Source organism: Garra rufa, chromosome 9, assembly GCF_049309525.1.
Source record: "Garra rufa chromosome 9, GarRuf1.0, whole genome shotgun sequence".
Classification (NCBI taxonomy): domain Eukaryota; kingdom Metazoa; phylum Chordata; class Actinopteri; order Cypriniformes; family Cyprinidae; genus Garra; species Garra rufa.
This window is the reverse complement of record NC_133369.1, coordinates 48,514,210-48,535,099: the sequence shown is the minus strand read 5'-3', so window position 1 is coordinate 48,535,099 and position 20,890 is coordinate 48,514,210. Positions and strand designations below refer to the sequence as shown.

The 20,890-nt window shown below is 37.6% G+C and overlaps 1 protein-coding gene across 1 annotated transcript in view; it reads left to right on the top strand.

The window, feature by feature from the left end:
• The window catches only part of LOC141343285 (glutamate receptor ionotropic, kainate 3-like), a 161,723-nt gene extending 150,308 nt beyond the window's left edge, over positions 1–11,415 (top strand). Inside the window, exon 13 of the mRNA XM_073847879.1 lies at positions 11,186–11,415. Within this exon, the coding sequence (XP_073703980.1) occupies positions 11,186–11,415 (230 nt within the window). The remainder of the gene's footprint in view (positions 1–11,185) is intronic.
• Positions 11,416–20,890: the final 9,475 nt, after the last annotated feature.

Here is a 20,890-nt window from a genome sequence, read left to right as displayed (position 1 = left end):
TGCATTTGCAGTTGTAGAACGAGAAACAACAAGCGAACAAGCAAAACATTGGAATTGCCCCACTTTATAGCCTTAACCCTTTGTGTACAGCTGGCATTGTAAGCTGCTCACCCAGGTTCAGAAAACAGTCCTCCGTGAAATGTGCATCACCCACTTGAATATATGTGTTATACTGTTCCAGAACAGTGTTGTAAATTTAACTTAACCACTGATTTCTAGTTGTATACTCGTTTAGAAGGGAAATTAAAGTACTTTTGTTTTTGCTTTCGCAATGAAACACACTGCGTCTCCACAACATGGAGGCCGCAACACTACTACAGCCGGTAAAAGTTACGCCTTCGTTCTTTGCATATACATATGGGCGGTGTTATGCTAATCTACTCACCCATGACGTGGACAAGTGGGGGAATGTTTGAACGAGCCGTTTTAGGGAGGTGTGGCTGAGTCTCAACTTTTATAATAAATATCTTTTTGGATTTGAGACTTGAAGCTTTGCAACTTACAGATCTTATCTATGCACAAACAGCTTGTAACACTCCAAAGACAAAGGAAATCAAGAAACCACATCATATGACCCCTTTAAGGACATCAATCATCAATTTATATAAACAAATTCAGCACCACCGTAATGGACAGCACCTAGGAACGTTGCACGTAAGAAGGCATAAAAAGGTGTGTTACTCGAACTATACCTTAGGAGCAGTGGTGTGCGGTGGTGTTTTAAAATGAGGAGGCAGTTAATGTTTACACTAAGTGAAAATAGCTATAGATTTACACCTAGCAAGATTTTACTATTTATACTAATAGTTATACTAAATGCAAATAGTGGCAATTATCTGCACCTCAGTATTGCAGTACATTATAAAACAGTATGCAATGATAACATATTGAGTGTAAATTATCATTCAAATTATTAAATGGATGCCACCTTAATGGGACAATAAAACCCTCCCTACACCTACCCTAACCCTACCCGATACTTTTTGATCAACTTTTCGATTATTTCCTTCAGTATTATTGAAAATACATGCCTTTTATATATGATATCTGATTTGAAAAAGGAGAAAATAAAGTTTGGCAAAACACAGATTCGAACCCAGGTCAATCATATCAAAAATGTCACATTTTACCATTTGAGCCACTGAAGCTGTTGATCAAATCTAGTTATATCCAATTATAGCCTGACCTCACATGACTTTCCCCATTCATCTCAATGAGCCTCCAGAAAAGTCATGACACACTAAGGGGTCTCTGTAGAAAGTCAGTAGACTAGTCAGTATACGTGCCAGAAAACAACAATATCGGGAAACGCACCCCTATTCTACATCTAATTAAAGAATATACATGTTTGATTTATTTGATGAAAAATACATAACATACATACAAAACAACATTTTGAAGTATTATTATAATTTAAAAGGACTGTTCTATTTATATATATATATATATATAGAAAATGAATTCTTGTGATGACAGCTGCAGTGTCATATGATCCTTCAGAAATCATTCTAATATGCAGATTTAGTGCTATGTAAAACTAAATATATATTATTATTATTTTGAAATATGTTAAATATATTATTTTATTTATTTTTATTTTTTATTATTATTTTTATGATTTAAGCTTAATTTTGAACAGCTATTACTCCATTTTTTTCCTTTTTTTGACTGACCACTCCATCTTCATGCGAATGCAAAAATAAAATAAAATAAAATAAAATAAAATCTAGCTGTTGAACTGTATAATTGCTTTAAATCATTTAAAGTCTTGTAAGAAACATGCTCACAGTACTACTTTCTAACATAAAAATATAAATAAATAAATAATAATACAAAAGAAGAAATGAAGAAATGCCAGCTAAAAAGGAAACCAGTTACAAACATGTCAGATTTCATTGTCTCATTGTAATATAAGCCTTACAGTTGTGCATATATAATGAACTCAAATAAATGTGGTGTCTATCGTGTTTATGGTGTCATCTGTTTTTTGATGGATTCCCACGTTAGGATGCCATATGGAGAATATAAATTATACAGCTAGCTATTTCTTACAGAAGACAAGGTATATGGGTTGATCATTACATTTTAATTGGCAACAGTAAAACAGCTCGGCAGTGATAATGACAGCAGTGCACTTTTCATTGGACATTTATAGGCCTTGACATAAAACACTGAAATTTGAATACCACTGACACATTCATAATAAGAGTTGATGTCTGTATTACCCGAATCGCAACCAGTACTATAATCAAGACAGCCGTTTTAACAGTATAACTGCATATTTTTACTTTACTATGAATGTGTTAGCACACTGATCCTGATAAAACTGAATAAACAATCCGATTTTGCAAGCAGTCATTTAGTAGATGCTTTCATCCAAAGTGACTTCCAGCACACTTGTTATAGGGTCAATCCCCCTGGAGTAAAATGGGGTTAAGTGTCTTTCTCAATTTAAAGGGCACATGGATAATAGCTTATGGCTCACTTCTTGCAGCGAACAAACCTGTGAGCATCTGAGGTTTTCATCCAAAGGTTTATGTATGGCACCACAACATTTTTTTTTTCTTTTGACAAAGATATGAATGTCTTGTGAGACTGTCGATTTTAGTGAGCTTTCTATTATAGATATAATTTTAAGATGTCATAGGGGCGATAACAATGTGAAAACAAAGTTATACTGCTTTGTAGGACACATTATTTTGAAAGTTTGTAAGGCAGCACTGATTTGATCCTTTAAAGACAATCACAAAATACATTGCAATTATATTTAAGGGGAGACACTGCAAGCAAAATGCTGTTTTTTCATACACCTGTCAAGTTTGGGATTTCAGGCTTCTTGGTTTTTCATGAAGTGTTTTTTCAGACTAGTGGAAAAAAACACCCAAAAGACACTGTTAAGTGTTTCTTTTGTAGCACTTAATCTATTTGTGTCAATAGATTTCAATTACAATACATCTTTTTAAAGGCCATTTTCCCAAAATGAGTTTTTTTCTCTTACATTGAGCCATAAATCTCCACTTCAGTAGCACTTACACACACCAAACTTTACATTTTTATTCCTGTCTATATCTTGAAGGTTTTTACAGAGGGATTTGTTCATATATAATTTGCTTGATTTTTTTACAACATTTGATTCCCCAAAAATGTTTTTTTTTTTTTTTGTGTGTGTTCAAAGTTTTATTTTTCTGAATTATGGAGTGACAAAATGAGATACCCCAAATCCCCTCTGTAAAAACTTTTGACTCTAATATGTCAAAAAAATTAAACAAGAATTTTGAAACTGACTTAATCCAGTGTTTAGATTTTTGTACTAGAAATGTATGCAAATTAGTGTATATTTCATAAAACTCTTTTGGAATCAAGTCTGGAAGTCTGTCATGCACTTCTCACAAGACACACTGTGTGGTGCACGGAGTTCCTGTCTATCAATAATGTCTCAAATCACTTACTAATGAGGTTCAGTTTAGGACAGGATGCTGCCTTCGAAGACGGCTTCTTATGACAGTAGACAGCAAGACAGCTCACTTAAAAAAAAAAAAAAAAGCTGGGCTTTACAATCTGACATGTTGTGATTGTCTTGAACTACAGTATAATACTAGGGATTTCTCAAGTCTCTCAGTGAAGAGGATAAAACTAAAGCTTTTATGAGGCAAACTGATTACATCTAAAAATTAATAACTAGAGGAATGTAAAAAGCATATACCTTTTTACTTATGCGGTAGTTTATAATAAATTTCTATTGAAAGACTGCCAGGAATGAAACCACCTTGAACTTGATTTTAGTACTTTTTAAAGTGAGCTTTTACTTTTGAAGTGAAATGTTATTATGGCATATCCAGCAACATGCACAGGCAGAGAACATCGCTGCCAAACAGCAGTTTGAAGGCAGAATTAATTGATCTGAACTACTACAGTCTCCATGAGATAGCAGCCATCGCTGCCAGCACCATCCAACTGTCACTTCCTTATTGAATATTTATGAGGGCTTCACACGACAAAACGTTTGCCTTGTTGTATTTCCCATTTCAGAATGCTCGGCACTGTGTCACACTCTTTCCGGTTTGTAAGTGTGACATTTCTGATATTCAAGGAGCTTGTAGGAAGTGACGGAAAAACTTGAGTCAGCAGACAAGAGCTGTGTCATTGTACAGCTAAAATTGGCCTTCACACCTCATAAAGTCACTCTATACAGCAAGTCCTTGGGAAAAGTAGCAAGGGCTGTAACATCCCTGATTTTTTGAAAGAGATACAGTTATTTGTGTTGTTCTGGTGAAGTGGTGAAGCAAGGACTCAGTTGTGAAGTAAGTGGACCTAGGACATGAGTGTCCAATCCTGCTACTGGAGGGCCAGCATACAGTTTTAAAAAATAAAGGTTCTTCACAGCGATTTTTGGTTCCACAAAGAACCATTCTGTCTTTCTTATCTTTTTATAATCTGAAGAACCTTCTATCGCCACAAAAAACCTTTTGTGAAACAGAAAGGTTCTTCAGATGTTAAAGGTTCTTAATGGAACCATTTAGAGAGAAAAAAAGGTTATTTTATGGCACTGTAAAGCACCTTTATTTTTAAGAGTGTACTGCATAATTTCTTTCCAATCCTAATTAAACACACCTGAACCAGCTAATTATGGTTTTCCATGTTGGTGTATTGAGGCTAATTTAGAATTGGACACCCCTAATCTCAGATATTGTGTTAAGGTCAACACAAACTGGTTTTCACAACCCATTTTATTTTTTGAATCAGATGTATTACAAAACAAGATATTCAAAAGGCTGGTACTTGTAAATGGCCTTGTTTCACATTTGATGTGTTCTTAATATGTAAATAGTAGTCTAAATTGAAAAAGTTTCATCATATAAAGTGATCATGTCTCTTCAAAAGACTTTGGAGTAAATTATGTTTATTTAATTTTATTTAAATTAATTTATGTTTATTATGTTTACAATATCTTCATGAACTTAATGAGCTGGAATGTTTTGTTGGAAGGGACTTGCATTGGAAGTAAACCAAAAAAATATTTCACATTAAAATGTCAGAAGCCTGGTGGGAAAACTAGCATCTTGGAACAGCATTTTAAAACAACATCCAACGGTAACCAGCAGATCTGATGTTTCAAATGGAAACCACTGATCAAAAATGTAGGCTCTTGTATGAAGTGAACTCACATTTATTGTCACGGGTGCCATAACCATGCACACTACAGAGCTTTTCAAGACTGAAGCACTTACACTAGTACCAAAACAAAGATCCATGGACATCAGCAAACCAAAAGCAACTGTGATGAAGGACCCACACTCATTGTAAAAGAGCACTGATTATATAATAACCCTTGGAGTGTAGGTTGAAAACAGCATAGTAGTAAAGTCCCTCAGGGCCATTGCTGAAGTATTCATAAAGTGGACACAGGTGTAGTTCATCACATTTTCAACACTAGTTTTTAGCCCAGGCTCATTGGAAATACGTGCTGATGGCAATGTTTCTGCAACACCGATATTACGTTATCTCACTGAATATTTTGTGGCATTTAATAAATGTCTTTGTCTATGTTTTTATTATGTTGATACAGCCTGTAATTATCAAGTAACCCTGGACACCATGATTAGCTGGTTCAAGTGTATTTTATTGGGGTTGGAGCTGAAACCTGCAGGACGGTAGCTGTCCAGGAGCAGGGTTGGAGACCTTTTCCTTACACCAAACCCAACCCTAACCCTACCTGTGTCACACCCCCGGACTTTCATGTTGGTTTCTCCCATTCTCCCCCGCAGTTCAGTGTGTGTTTGGTTCCTCCTTCATTGTCTCCACCTGAATGTGTAATCAGTCTGTGTATATAAGGTGTGTGCTTTCCCCTGTATTCTTGTCGGTCTTTGATGTTATCCTGATGTTTCCACTCCATGTTCCTGTGCCTGCCTGTTCCTATTGGATTTATTAAATGTTCGTTTTTTACTACGTCATTGTTCGTCTGTTCCTGCCTGAGTTGTGACAGAAAGACCGACCGATACAGTTTTTTTTTTTTGCGTGTTCACCTCCGTTTTGTTTTCCGTTCATTTTCTCCAGTCTTTTGTTTCCGTTGTGTTTCTTCTATGCATCACCTTCGACCTGAAGTCATCCTCCTCCGGCTGAAGCAGGGGGATTTGCCGCTCGAGGGATTTACCGTAATGTTCCAGCTAGTAGCTAACACCACCAGCTACCCGGACGACGCGCTCTGTGCGTTCTATGACGCGAGTCTAAACGCATCATGCAGAGTGTTCGCCGCGTTTGTGGAGTGGACACTGGCGAGAAACAGACCGTCGTTTCCCGCCTGTTCCCAAGACTATCTCGTCAGTGCCACTCCGGACCCAGAGCCCAGCCAGCCACCCCGACCTGCGGATTATGAGCCCATGATAGACGGGAAGCCCGAGCCCAGAGCGACAGAGTTATGGAGCGCCGATGGGGTCAAAACTTCCGACCAGGTGCGAGAGCCGGCTACTACATCAGCGATGGTGGAGTGCTTCGTGGAGCAAGAGAGGGCTGTAGAGAGCCCCGTCCACTGCACCGCCACTGGGGGTGAGCAAGAGCACAACTCTGGGGAATTAATTGACTGTTTCACGGAAATACCCATCTGCCTGGATTTCCCACCCACCCTCCCTCTTCTGCCTAAGCCTGAACCTCCGCTGGTTCCGCCCAGCCGTCCAGAGTCACCGCTGGTTCCGCCCAGCCTTCATGAATCCCCGCTGTCATCTGTCAGTCCCCTTGCTCACCCTCAGCCCACCATCTATGCGGTGGGTTCGCCGCGGGTCTGCCAGTCTCCATCGGTGTCATGGCTGGAGGATCCCTCACCATCGCCTCCAGCCTCAGAGTCCTGGACTCCGCCTCGGCCCTCCGACCCTGCGGCTCCACCCCGGCTCTCTGCTCCCTCGTCTCCGCCATCGCCCGTCGGTCCACCAGCTCCACCGGGCTCCATCGTCCCTCCGGCTCCGCCCTGGTCAGTCGTCGCCCCACCTTTGCCTCTGGACTATACTCCTCCGGCTGTGCATCGTCGCTCCGTCCCACCGGCTCGGTGGACCTCCTCCCTCCCGCGGGCACAGCCTCGGCCCTCTGTCGCTCCGGCTCCACTGCGGACCTCCGGATCTCCATCTCCGCCTTGGTCGCCAGAGCCTTGGGTTCCGCCTTGGCCCTCCGGATCCGCGGTGTCACCCAAGATCTTCGGCTTTCTGTCTCCGCCTCGGGCTCTCCCACCACCTGCTCCGCCTCCGTCGGTTGGACCCATGGAGTCGTCAGCCTCTCCTCCACCATGGCTCCTCTCTTCATCGGCTCCACCGTGGGATTACATCTTGGCTGCGGCCTGGGTCCCACCTGGCTCCTCCTGCTCCAGCCCCCTCCTGTCACCTCCTTGGCTCCTCCCTCCGTCATCACCTCCATGGACTGTTCCGTCACCATTCTGGACTCCATATCTTGCCCTCCTCCTGGGAGTCCGTCCTCCGCCGAAACCCCCTCCTGAGACTGTTTGCTGTTTCCCGTTTGTCGGTGTGAGGACACGCCTTCGGGGAGGGGGAGGTAATGTCACACCCCCGGACTTTCATGTTGGTTTCTCCCATTCTCCCCCGCAGTTCAGTGTGTGTTTGGTTCCTCCTTCATTGTCTCCACCTGAATGTGTAATCAGTCTGTGTATATAAGGTGTGTGCTTTCCCCTGTATTCTTGTCGGTCTTTGATGTTATCCTGATGTTTCCACTCCATGTTCCTGTGCCTGCCTGTTCCTATTGGATTTATTAAATGTTTTTTACAACGTCGTTGTTCGTCTGTTCCTGCCTGAGTTGTGACAACCTGATAGTGTTAACGAAAGCAAAAGTTATATAAATGCATTCGCTAAAGCAACCATGCTATTTTAACTGTGGGTTTATTCAGTTTTGTTGAAACATAGTTTCACAGGATTATACCGGAGCTCTTTACCTCCCAAGTGCAAACTGAACAAACCTACTGCATTGGAAAACCCATACAGAAATCTATATTACAGTGGATTACAAATGTCAAATTGGTCTTCTCACCTAAAATGACTTCAGGTTCCATAACTGTACATTACCTCAATAAAGTTCCTTTCCCAAAGTGAAAATAAATGGCTGGTCTTCCAGGTTTCCTGGACATCAAAAGACTAGCTGTAGGGATTCGGCAACCTTGAAAACGACACACAAGCGGTTTTTCTCCTCAGGACAAAAGGAGGGAAATATCAGAAGTTTGCATTTGATGAAGAGCCTCCTCAGACACCTGCAGCAGTCCCATAGGAAACGGACACTGAACACAAGGCTTGTCATCTGACATTAACCTCTGTAAATCAAGACTGAATCGGATTTTAAATAAGCACAGAAGGGTGTGATGTTATAGTATAATTGCCACTTTACTGAGTTAGAGCAAAGAAATGTCTCACTTGTTCACACATTCTTACACTGCTGATACAATTACATCTAGACTCTGGAAAGCACACAATAAAAAGTGTGTCAGAGGTGATGCATGTTCTTCATTACTTAAATGATTGCTAATGATGGCTATCACACATCAGGCCTTAACTGATTTAAAGATGCTAGACGCTCATGATCTTGTATTCCAAGTTATCCTGGAAGTGTAATGTTCTCCAAAATGAATGAAATACATTTATATTCCCAGAAAGCACATGCTTAGCAATGAACACATTCAAGATTGATTGTTTCATACACGTAGCTCACATCTGAAATTACACTCATAAAATCTGACCTGTTGTGATGTGTTAGATATCTCACCCAGGGCAGCATTAAATGTACTGATTTTAGATTTAAGTATCATTTTATTTAGCACTTAGTGCAGTAGTAGACCACATCACTTAGAACAAATTATTTGTCTTAAAGAGAACCTTTTAATTTTTCCCTGAGAGGGAGGAATTTGCAAGTTGGCGCCTTTCAGATCAAGCATTCTGATTGGCGGATGCTTTTTGAGGTGGCCACAGTATGGCCCTTCTGATATGAAATCTATTTGCACGTTGCACAATGTCTTTTAAGGCTTTCCTATGCATTATTTACTTTCGAAACCATTTCCAGATTAATTTACACATTGTGTGGAAATATAAAGACCAAACACCAATGGGTAATGCAGAGCATTGACCCATGCATTCATATATACAGTATATACCTTAAAATGTAAGGTTGCATACAGTGTTGTTTCAAAAACAGCATTCATTAGGATTCTCCAGGAATCAAGCCCTTTTCAAAAAATAGAAGAAAATGTCAAGATAAATATGCAGCTTTTCAACAGTTTTTTTTTTTTTTTTAATTATGACATGCATGAAGTGTAGAACATACATGAAGTGTGGAACATGTGTGCATCTCCATTGTAACACTTTATGCTTTAACTACACACTATGGACCATTAGTTAAGGATTAGTAAATATTCAATCCTTTATAAATCATAATGACAGTAGTAAGCTGTTTATAAATGCAGCTATAAATGCTTTGTTTGTTTTTAAACATATCTATAATGTGTTTATTAAGTGTATTTTCATAATTTATTAATGTTCAATTTATCATTCCTAAATTAAGTGTAACATTATTTACAAATCAGTTATTTAGTTGTCATCAGTGGTTATTAAGATCATTTAGAAAGTGTAAGTAAATTAATAATGAACATTATTAAATGTATATTTATACATATTATTTAGAAATATAGTAATAGTGTGTTAATAAATGCTTAGACAGTAGTAAGCAGTTTATAAATGCAGCTATAAATGCTTTGATTTATAAGCATATCTATAATGTTTTTAATAGTTGTATTTTCATAATGTATTAATGATCAATTAATCATTTCTAAATTAAGTGTTGTATTATTAACAGACCAGTTATTTAGGAGTTTAGTCAGAGATTAATAAGATCATTTAGAAGGTGTAACTAAATGATTAATACACTTTAAATGCACATTTCTACATATTATTTAGACATACAATAGATACTCAGTATGTTAATAAATGCTTTATTAACACATATTCCTACTGTAATTCATGATTAATTCAGATAGTTTAGTAGCTGTCAGTTAACTGTTTGTGTGAGCTCATCTTAAGTAGCTCAGTTATGAATATACGTCAACAAAAACTTTAGATGAACTACTACTAAATGTTTTATACCCACCTGAATTAATCTTGAATTGCAGTAAGAACATGTGTTAATAAAGCATTTATTAAGGAAAGGAAAGGAAAGGAAGTGAGGTGAGGCCAAGTATGGTGACCCATACTAGGAATTTGTGCTCTGCATTTAACCCATCCAAGTGCACACACACAGTAGTGAACACACACACACCGTGAACACACACCCGGAGCAGTGGGCAGCCATTGCTGCGGCGCCCGGGGAGCAGTTGGGGGATCGGTGCCTTGCTCAAGGGACTCACCTCAGCCGTGGTATTGAGGGTGGAGAGAGTGCTGTACATTCACTCCCCCCACCTACAATCCCTGCCGGACCTGAGAATCGAACCTGCAACCTTTGGATTACAAGTCCAACTCTCTAACCATTAGGCCACGGCTGCCCCATTAGGCCACGGCTGCCCCACTGAGTAACTATTGTATGTCTAAATAATATGTAACACACTGAGTAACTATTGTATGTCTAAATAATATGTAGAAATGTGCATTTAAAGTGTATTAATCATTTAGTTACACCTTCTAAATGATCGTATTAATCTCTTACTAAACTCGTAAATAACTGGTCTGTTAATAATAAAATACTTCATTTAGAAATGATTAATTGATCATTAATACATTATGAAAATACAACTATTAAAAACATTATAGATATGCTTATAAATCAAAACATTTATAGCTGCATTTATAAACTGCTTACTACTGTCTATTAATGTGGGGATAATGCTTTATAAATTATGAATTGACTATTTACTAATACTAACTAATAGTGCATAGTGTGCGATTATTATTAAGTGTTACAGTGTTGGGGTCATTTATCAAAAATTCCACCAGTTCAAAAAAAAAAAAAAAAAAAAAACTTCTGTCATGGCTGGTTACATTGCTGGTTGCATCTGTGTACAGAACTTTATTTTATTTATTTTTTTGAAGACACCAGATTTGACAGAAAATCTTAGGCAGAAGTAGTATGCATCTAGAAATGACTTGAGCTGCATTCATACTCAAAAGGTGTTGAAGTCAAGGCACGTACACTAACACTAACAAACATCTTACATTAGGAAAAACTGCTGCTCTACACTATATCGGGTACAAAAGAATTATTGTTGCCGGCTCTGAGGAGGCTTGTGGTGAGGATAGCATCTGCAGCCCTGCTGGGAACAATATCTCCGGTTCAGTCACCTCCTGCGCCAAGGTGAACACCTCTATCAGAGCAAACCTCCTGCTCCGCTTCAGTGCAACTGCACCTTTCACCCATGATTCCACAGAGATGCAGAGAGTGGTGGCTTAACTCATAACAGGTCAGTGATGCATGGCTGCTCAGCTGCAGCAGTGCTCTGCAGAGACATGGACCAGGCCAAGGTCACACGCGCGTTAAGGTCATGCGGAGAAACTGCTAGTCTTTCTTGAATGCGATAGGCTTCCTATACAGTTTTCTTATAGAATGTATAGCTATAGATTACAATTATTAAGGGTACTTAGAAAAATGTAAAACAAAATAATAATATCTATCTGTCTGTCTGTCTGTCTGTCTGTCTATCTATCTATCTACTCTTTTTCTGCTTTTCTCGTGGCCTTATCTTGCCCTGAGGGATTAATTGATGGTGAAGAGTTCATAAATCTCTCCATTATGAGAGAGTTTCTTCTCACTCATTATTCACTCACAGACTCTGCACTGCATGTCCCAGAGCTCCTTGAAATGTTGGGAGAGACATCTGAAACCTCCTCACAGTCAAGGTTAAATTCACTCCAACTGTCTATCTGCTGCCCCATTTTATTACTGGCAACTTGAAGGTAAATTAACACGAGTAAATCTTCATTCATGCTCACGTGAGGCAGAACAGCCTACATGCCTGGATTACTGATGCTTGCAAAACAGCAAGCAACATCGATTGCACTGTTGTTTGACCAAAAATGTTGTCATTTACTCACCCTCATGTTGTTCCAAATCTGTATTTTGCTTTATTCCATGGAACACAACAGGACAAGCTCTGTAAAATTCTCATGCTGCTCGTTAGCTTACAATAAAAGTGAATACGGACAGATCTATCTGTCTGTCTACCCAGGTAACAAATTTAGGTCACAAAAGCATTGTAGGGACATTATTTTGAAATGTTTCAAAAATTTTGAATGTCCAGTTTTCATGTCAAGATTGTAACGTTATTTAAAGGTTCCGAATTAAGAACATTCTACTACTTTTACTCAAAAAATTATTTGAACATTTATGTTCAATATAAAAATGTGAATATAAAATATTTTCTCTTAACATTATGAGAACATTCATCCATCCATCATCTGTCTATCTTTCAGGATGTCCAATCTATGCTATGCTAAAATTATGGTCAGGATTTAGAGTTACAGGCCTGGTTTCACAGACAGGGTTTAGACTAAGCCAGGATTAGGCCATATTTCAATTAGGACATTTAAGTCATTTTTATAGACATGTCAATGTTCACACCAAACACGAAGTGTGAATAACAACAATGCGCGATCAACCATGATGGAGATGAATATAATCGCTGCTTTGTAGGCCCTACCTGTTGTGGAAGTCCTAAAAATTCTGGATAGCCAAACGTCGATGTGTCTGGGTTCATGGCACCATCCATAGGATGAGTATTAATCTTGCATTGGGAAATGTGTGTTACATTTTACTACAGTATATAGAATGACATTATTATTATTATTATTTATTAATTGCAGCATCTCTGTAGCCATGCTAATAAAACAAAGGATAAAACAAAGGCATTGGCATATTTTAAGATCAGTCAGTACAAGTTTCTTTTAGTTGAAACAGCTCAGACTTACATTTTAGTCTGGGACTAGGTTTAAATATTGTCTGTGAAATCGGGGGTTATACTGTATTAGTGTTCTGCAGTGATTCAGTATAGTGATTAAAATATCCAATTAAATCTTTAGAATTGGCGGTGGGGCACAGTTAGTGCTAAACTGGTTTATGGGGAAAAATCAAGATTTAGATTTGAACAGTAACAGTTAAATTTTATTATATGGAAATACATTTATTGTATTCCTTATTTGTATTTTGGATAAAAGCATAAAGCAAAATCAGCAACCCAGAATGTTACATTTTAAAGTGCAATGCCGATCAAACATTGCAAATGGTTAGACATCCTTGGCATTAGCTATAAACTGCAATCATGGAGAGAAGAAGCCAACACCAGTGTCATGCATGTATCAGTTTTTCCAAACTGTATTAATGAAAATTATAACACTTTTTTTAACAGTTTAAAATCTAAAGGGGTAATCTTAATTATCTGAATTATATTTTAATTAGTTTAACTTAATTATAGTAATTACTTAATTATCCTAACTTCCTGTTTCACTGGAAATTATATCAACACGTTAAATGATGTTGTGTGTTTTAAGGCACTGCAGTGGGGCTTTAATGGTAATTTACCAGTAAAACTATGTGTAAAAAGGGTTTATTGGAAAGAAAGAAAGAAAGAAAGAAAGAAAGAAAGAAAGAAAGAAAGAAAGAAAGAAAGAAAGAAAGAAAGAAAGAAAGAAAGAAAGAAAGAAAGAAAGTCCAGTATATTTTCCATTGTGTTTGAAAGAAGAAAAATCTGTATGAGCGCATAAAGACAACATTTACATTGAGGTGTGAGTGCATAAAGACAACATTTACATTGATGCCTGAAGTATACCTTTGAATGTCCTTGTGGTCATAAATATATGTATAAGATGTTCCTTTTGCACAACTTCATACAATGCCAAAGAACATTCCAAGAACATTGCGTCTTTCCTCGAACACTATATAAACGTGGGTTTTAGCAATTCACACTGCTGCTCTGTTGTTCTTTGAAGTGAGAGTGAAATGCTCTCCTAGCATGAGTCTCTTTATCTGAGAGCTGCTGAGCTCAGGTGGACGCTCACTTCAAAGAGCGCTCCTGCTACCGGCAAATTAAAACACACCGCACAAGCCAAAGTTCTCCAAAACACTCCTCTCTGTGTTCAGCGCGGCCGATAAAAGACCACAGACTGACCTTCTTACATTATTCCACTGCAGACGAAGCAGAAAACAGACAAAGAGTGGTAAATCAAATGGAGCAGTATGAATGAACACCACAGGCGAAATATCAACAAAACAGGAGATTTGTAAAAGTTTATTTCATTTTATTTTCTTTTCGTTTCATACAATTTTGTAAAACAGCAATGTTCACATTGTTTTTTTCATTCTTTTTATAAAATAGATGTTTATGCTCCGTAAATTGGATTGATTGAATATCCAAAGTAAATGTTCAATGTAATGCAATTCCTACAGATAGAAATGAATACTTCATGGTCTTTCTTCAGTTAGATGTGAAGGCATGTGTGATAAATATGGTCTTCACTCTAAGTTGCTGCAAACGATACTAAGTCATTAATTACAGTGAATATTTCACAGTGTCAATATATGATTTCATTTAATTCAATAGGAATTTTGTAATTTACCACCATGCATTTTCCAACATCCTTAAAGTGCTACACACAAGGTGACAACTCCTCGTCAAAATTAAAGGAATAGTTCACACAAAAATATTGTGGCATTATTTAATAACCTTCATGTGATTTGTATAATGTTTTGAAATGTTTTGCATACACTCTTAAAAATAAAGGTGCTATAGCTATAGAAGAACCTTTTTTGTTTAAATGGTTTCATAAAGAACCTTCAACATCTGAAGAACCTTTCTGTTTCACAAAAGGTTCTTTGTTGCAAATAAGGTTCTTCAGATTATCAAACAGTAAGCAAGAAATGGTTCTTTAAATAACTTTTTACTGAATGGTTCTTTGTGGAGCCAAAAATGGTTCTTCTATGGCATCGCTTGAAGAACATTTTTACATTCAAAAAAATGTTTGACTCACTTCTCACGAGAGAGTTGGTGGAATTCATGTTTGTGTTAAATATTGAGAGATCATTTTGAACAATTTTAACACATTTACAAAGCAGAAAAAAATGCCTCTGCTGCCACAAAAGCTTGAATGCAGCTAAAAGACTATGTTAATGCTATATGACTATATCAAAGCAGATCAGCAGAATTCATTTAGTTAATAATTGATATGTTCACAACAAAACCCAAAAAAGTCATTTTAAAATCTTTATATATTCTAAAAATTGTATTTCTAATGTAAAAAAATCAAATAATTAAAAAAAAAAAAATTAAACTTACTTTCATATTAATTGTCCAATTTTCTTATACGAAATGCATTAAGGGTACAACAATAACAATATAGCATTATTATTCAAATAAATAGAATTAAAAATTAGCAGAAAAAAAATTAAATCTATAAAATTATTTCACCAAAATAATACAAAAGGCCTCAATTATTATATTACATAAGTTAAAAAAGTGCAATTTGAGTCATTATTGATTCATACAGTAATGTATTCATGAATATGTGGAATGGAGAGTAAGATTTGAAAGCTAAACAAATAAAATTTCAGTCTGTTCCTCACACAATGTTATGTGGAAAATAATGGTGTAAACAACAAAGCAAGCAATGACAACTCAAATTTTTGGTGAACTACTCCTTTTTTTGACTTAGTTCTTCATTTTTACATGATATAACTTCCTTTAGGTCCTTCAAGGGGCTGTTTTATACTACTGTATTTCACCAACCTGTCAAAGAAACAATTTAGTGAAGACGAATTGCACTATGATATGTATGCATTGAAGAATATTGTTTTGAGAAAGGACTGAGTAAGTGATTAGACATAGATTAGACAATGTAGAAATTTCTACAGAATCTATTGAGCCTTCTGAACACCGTGGGAGAAAAAAAAAAGACAATAAAAATAAATAAATAGATAAATAAGCCAAATACCCATGATGAGCATTCATGGAAAGCGATAGAAATGACACGGAACCGGTCATCATATTCTTCTCTGAATATTCTGTTATATGTCTTATTTATATACATCTGATATGAGTACATTATGTTGCAGAATATCTGGAGGTCTCGCATACATCACTCATATTTCCTATCAACTCCTTCTATTAATGGAACTGAATGTGCTGGAATTGGGGCCTGGGGCTTTAAATTATTGTTCTTTAAAACCATTTTAGTAGTTTCTCGAGAGTAGATCCTATATTACAATATGCATGTACCGCACTCGATACAGCATTGCACAAATTATCAAGAAGAGAAGAGCTGAGGAAAAAAATACAGGTAAAAATCATCAGTATTTAGCAAAATACAGTAATTTTCTGTTCATCTAATATATACCCTACTTTGCAAGAGAGTGTTAAAATTACACAGAATTTGAATAACACATATACAATGAGCTTTCACCAAAGAAACATCGAGTCACATGAAGTTATTCTGATCGATACATAATTCACCATAAAAACACAAAAATGCTTTTTTTATTTTGTTTTTGCTTTTGTTTTCGACACTGTCCATTAGATTGACCTCACGGAGGCCTGTCATTGATCGAGCTGCCGCAGGCGGGTGGGCAGCGGGTGAAGACTCTTAGCACCTACACCTCATCATGAGAACGTTTAGTAGCTTAGTAGGGTTTTCCACATGTAGACGACACATGGATTCAACTACCTATGAGAACTGTCGCTAAATGCTCGTCTGACAATTTGCCACGTTCACAGATGAGAGGGTCCAGTACCGTACATCTGTATTGCAGTTTTGATGTTTAACACGCTTGTATTGCAATGTACTGTAGCCATCTCTGCATTTGTTCACTTAAAGACTCACATATGCAAATATAAAAGCCACATTGCCCTCTTACGCCTGATGTCCTGATTATTTAAAATCTTAACGTTGAGAATGAGAGAATGCTTTGAAATGAAGCACACTTAAATGATAGTGTTAAAATGTGACCCATATTAACCACATGGACCATGGAACCACCCAAAGCTTCTGGCGATCACATGGTCAAGATTTAGGAATGATATTATGGATAAAAATGTGTTCAAATGTGCAAAATAATAAATTGATGCATTTACTTTAAATCAACCTCCACTGAGGTTGATTACATTTTGTCAGTTTACCCTCATGTCATTTTAAAAGGGTATCATTTTATTTTTTTCTGTAAAACCTAAAATGAGGTTTTAACCAGAATTTTTCATTTACTCTTTTCAATGCAACAAAAGCAGGAGATTATTCATACTGCCAAACTCCAAATATAACAAAAAAGGCACAATAAACAACCATTCACACTATAGATGATAAGTATACCTAACATTTTAATAGTTGTTCAAATATTGTTGGATATACGAACATTGACAGCCAATCAGAATTCACTCAACTTTAAGGGGGCTTTCACACTACACTCTTAAAAATAAAGGTGCTTTACGATGCCATAGAAGAATCTTTTTGTCTGAATGGTCCCATAAAGAACCTTTAACATCTGAAGAACCTTTCTGTTTCACAAAATTACCTTTGTGGTGATAGAAGGTTTGAAGAACTGTGAAGAACCTTTTAAAGAACCTTTATTTTTAAGAGTTTAGCACTTTTGGTGTGCAGTCGGTTTCATTTGCTGTCAGTTTGGTTTGTTTGGGTAATATGAACGCTGTATTCTGAACTCAAGTGAGTATCTGAGTCTGCCTAAAAAGGGTGATCTGGGGTTTGGTTTATGCATGCATGATTTGATTCGCTTCTGATGTCAAACTGTGTATGTGTTTACTGACTTGATTTTCTGAGAGAGAATTTATATCTTATTTCAGCTTGCAGAAATGGACTCCCATGTTTATTTGAACCCTTCGATTACAGTCATGACAAGTCGACACAAGTGCCGTTCTGTGTTGGTGCTTTGGAAACTACACTCTTGAAAATAAAGGTGCTTCATGATGCCATAGAATAACCATTTTTGTGTAAATGGTTCCATAAAGAACCTTTATCATCCGAAGAACCTTTCTGTTTCACAAAAGGATCTTTGTGGCGAAAGAAGGTTCTTCAGATTATAAAAAGGTAAGAAAGAGATGGTTCTTTAAAGAACCTTTGACTGAATGGAAACAAAAATGGTTCTTCTATGTCATCGCTGTGAAGGACCTGTTAAAGCACATTTATTTTTAAGAGTGTATTCTAGATTTTTGAATTCTGATGTACAAAAATTCTGGTGACGCAAGCGCACCATTGTATTAAACCAAAAACTACTGTGTGAACACAATCCAGCGGAGGCAGAGGGAGGGAGATCAATCCAACTTGGGTCTGAACCAAGCAACTGAACCAAGAGCTTGAGTGGTTAATGCGGCAAATGACATTATCTTGCTGCACACAAAACATTATTGACTTTGTCAATGCTATCTTTCCACTGTTATGAACTCTATTATAATTATAGTTATAGTTAATGTTCTTGGTGTAAATGAGTCTATAAAAGTAGTCTATACTTGCATGATAGACAACTACATGTTGGCTGTGAGAAACATTTATCATTATTGAAGAGTCCGGGTTTGACGTCTCATCTTGGACTAATTTTATGACGCTTTTTATCCTTTTTAAGCTTGGCAGTATAAATTACCATCAGCTTTGATTGTATAGAAAACTGCAGCTCAAACACCCTTCCCAACATCTAATTTTGCGTCTCAGGAAAAAAAAAAAAAAAAAAAAAAAACATATTGTGGAACCCTTTGTGAATGATTTAGTTTTTTTTTTAAGTAATCTAAGACAACATGAATGAAAGATGAAATAATAATCAAAAAACATCCAGATGTTTTCTGATTTTATGTTTTGGCCACACCACTTGTAAATTGAAAGGTCTGAACACAGATGCAGATGGAAAAAGCCACTGTAATCAAAAGTGACTTGTCGAACAGATACACGGCAAGAGACGTTCTCACTCATGTACATCTTAAAATGGTTTAGTTTCCTTTGTATTAGCTCTCCACCATACGGCAAGCTCTGTGTTTGTGTCGAATCCTCTGTATGTACCGTGTGAAGCGAGTATTCTTGATACGAGGGCTGTGATTCTCAGGAATAACTCATTTAACAAACACAGCGGAGGCAACGTGTCACTCGCTCTCTTGTCTGTAGGGGAAGCTGCGTTTCAAGTGTCTAAATCCATTTGGACGACAGATCTTTGGCAACTGTTGTGTTTATCCGTCATTACCATTAGATCTCGCTGTGTAAAAAAACATCTGCTGGCAATGTATGAAGCACGAATAAATCAAAATGGCTGCAAGTCTTGCTCAAAACTGCCGTACAGAATTGTTACTCGTTTTTCAATTTGTTTAGGTGGCTTGAATGAAATCAACCCTGTTTGTTTGTGCATTTCCGTGAGCGAAGGATGCCGCTATGCTCTCTGTAGCCTTTGGGAACTTGCAGTCTAAGGGTTTTCTACTATTCTAGCAGGTCACACTGGCTGCTTGCTGAGGTGCGGCGTATTAAACTAAACTGTTCCTACGGTCCGATGCATACCTGTAATGTACATCGCATTCAGAGAGACATCGCTATTTTGTTGTGTCCCCGCCAAAACGCCGCAGCATTTTGACAAAATCAAAAGACAAATTGTCAGAACTCTTCGAAATGAACTTGATGTGCTATAAATGATACTCTAAGAAAACTACTTCCATACACGTCTGTCCGTAGTTTCATTTATTGCCATGCTCAAAAAAAGCCTCTTTTCCACATTTTTCCACTTTGTTCCAATGAGAAACATATATTTTTGTTTTGATCGGGGGGCTCCTTCGAGTCAGATCGTGAGCTTCGCTTTTGAGTGCCATTTGTAAACATCAGACTCGGGCGCAGATAGTTTCGCAGACGTGGCTCGCTCTCACAGGAAGGATACTGATCGGCCTCCCTCTCGCAATGGCATGGTGGGATACATTGGTTTGAGGATGTGGTCACTACCTGGTTTGCTACTACTGCCACCGTTCTGACTGGCCATTTGGTGTCGGATGTCTCTGCGGTTGATGGTGAATGCCGTAATCATCTCGGAGCCGTAGTCCCTGCTCTCCGGCACGGCGCCGGGGACGTGCCTCAGGTGGCCGTCGCCCAGGCAAGTCATGGAAACACGGGCGTCATCGCGGTGTTGCAGCTCATGTGGTCCTTTCCTGGCAGGCGACGGTCGTTGAAGGAGTGCATGTTGATCACTGCGTCCGTCTTCACCATGGCCGGCTGCTGGCGGTGGAGCTTGTGTTTCACTCGTCTCTCGCACGTGAACGACAGTTTGATCTCTTCCATCACCGCACTGCAGAAAGACCTCTTGATGGAAAAAAAGGGACATGGTGGGGGGGAGGACAAAAAGAATAGAGGAAGTAAGTACGTTCACGTCCATTAGTTGAGGGAGCCATTTCAGAAGAGCACTAGAAGCAACTGAGTGTGTCAGCATATTAAATATCAGTTTTTTAAACTCTGCTTTTGAAAGATGTGTCAGCTACATTTACCATCAAGGCTCCATTTGTTTGATCAAAGTTTTGTATTTGAATATATTTTAAAATGGTAACACTTTATTTTGGGGACCGATTCTCATTGTTAACTAACTGCTTGTTTTACCTAAACTTAACAACTTCCTTACTAAATAATAATAGGCAGGACATTTAACGTGTTCCCTATTTCCTGAGTGTTACCAATGCAGTTTAATACTGTGCTGCAAAGCTGCATTTTCAGCATTATTACTCAAAGTCTTCAGAAATTATTCTAATATGCTGAATAATATTTTTGTGTAAACAGTTTTTTATTTATTTATTATTTTATTCTATTTTATTTATTTATTCTTGGAATACCTAATTGAGCCCCATTTATTTGAAATATAAAGCTTTTGTAACATAAATGTCTTTATTGACACCTCTGAATAAATGAATGCATCATTGCAGAAT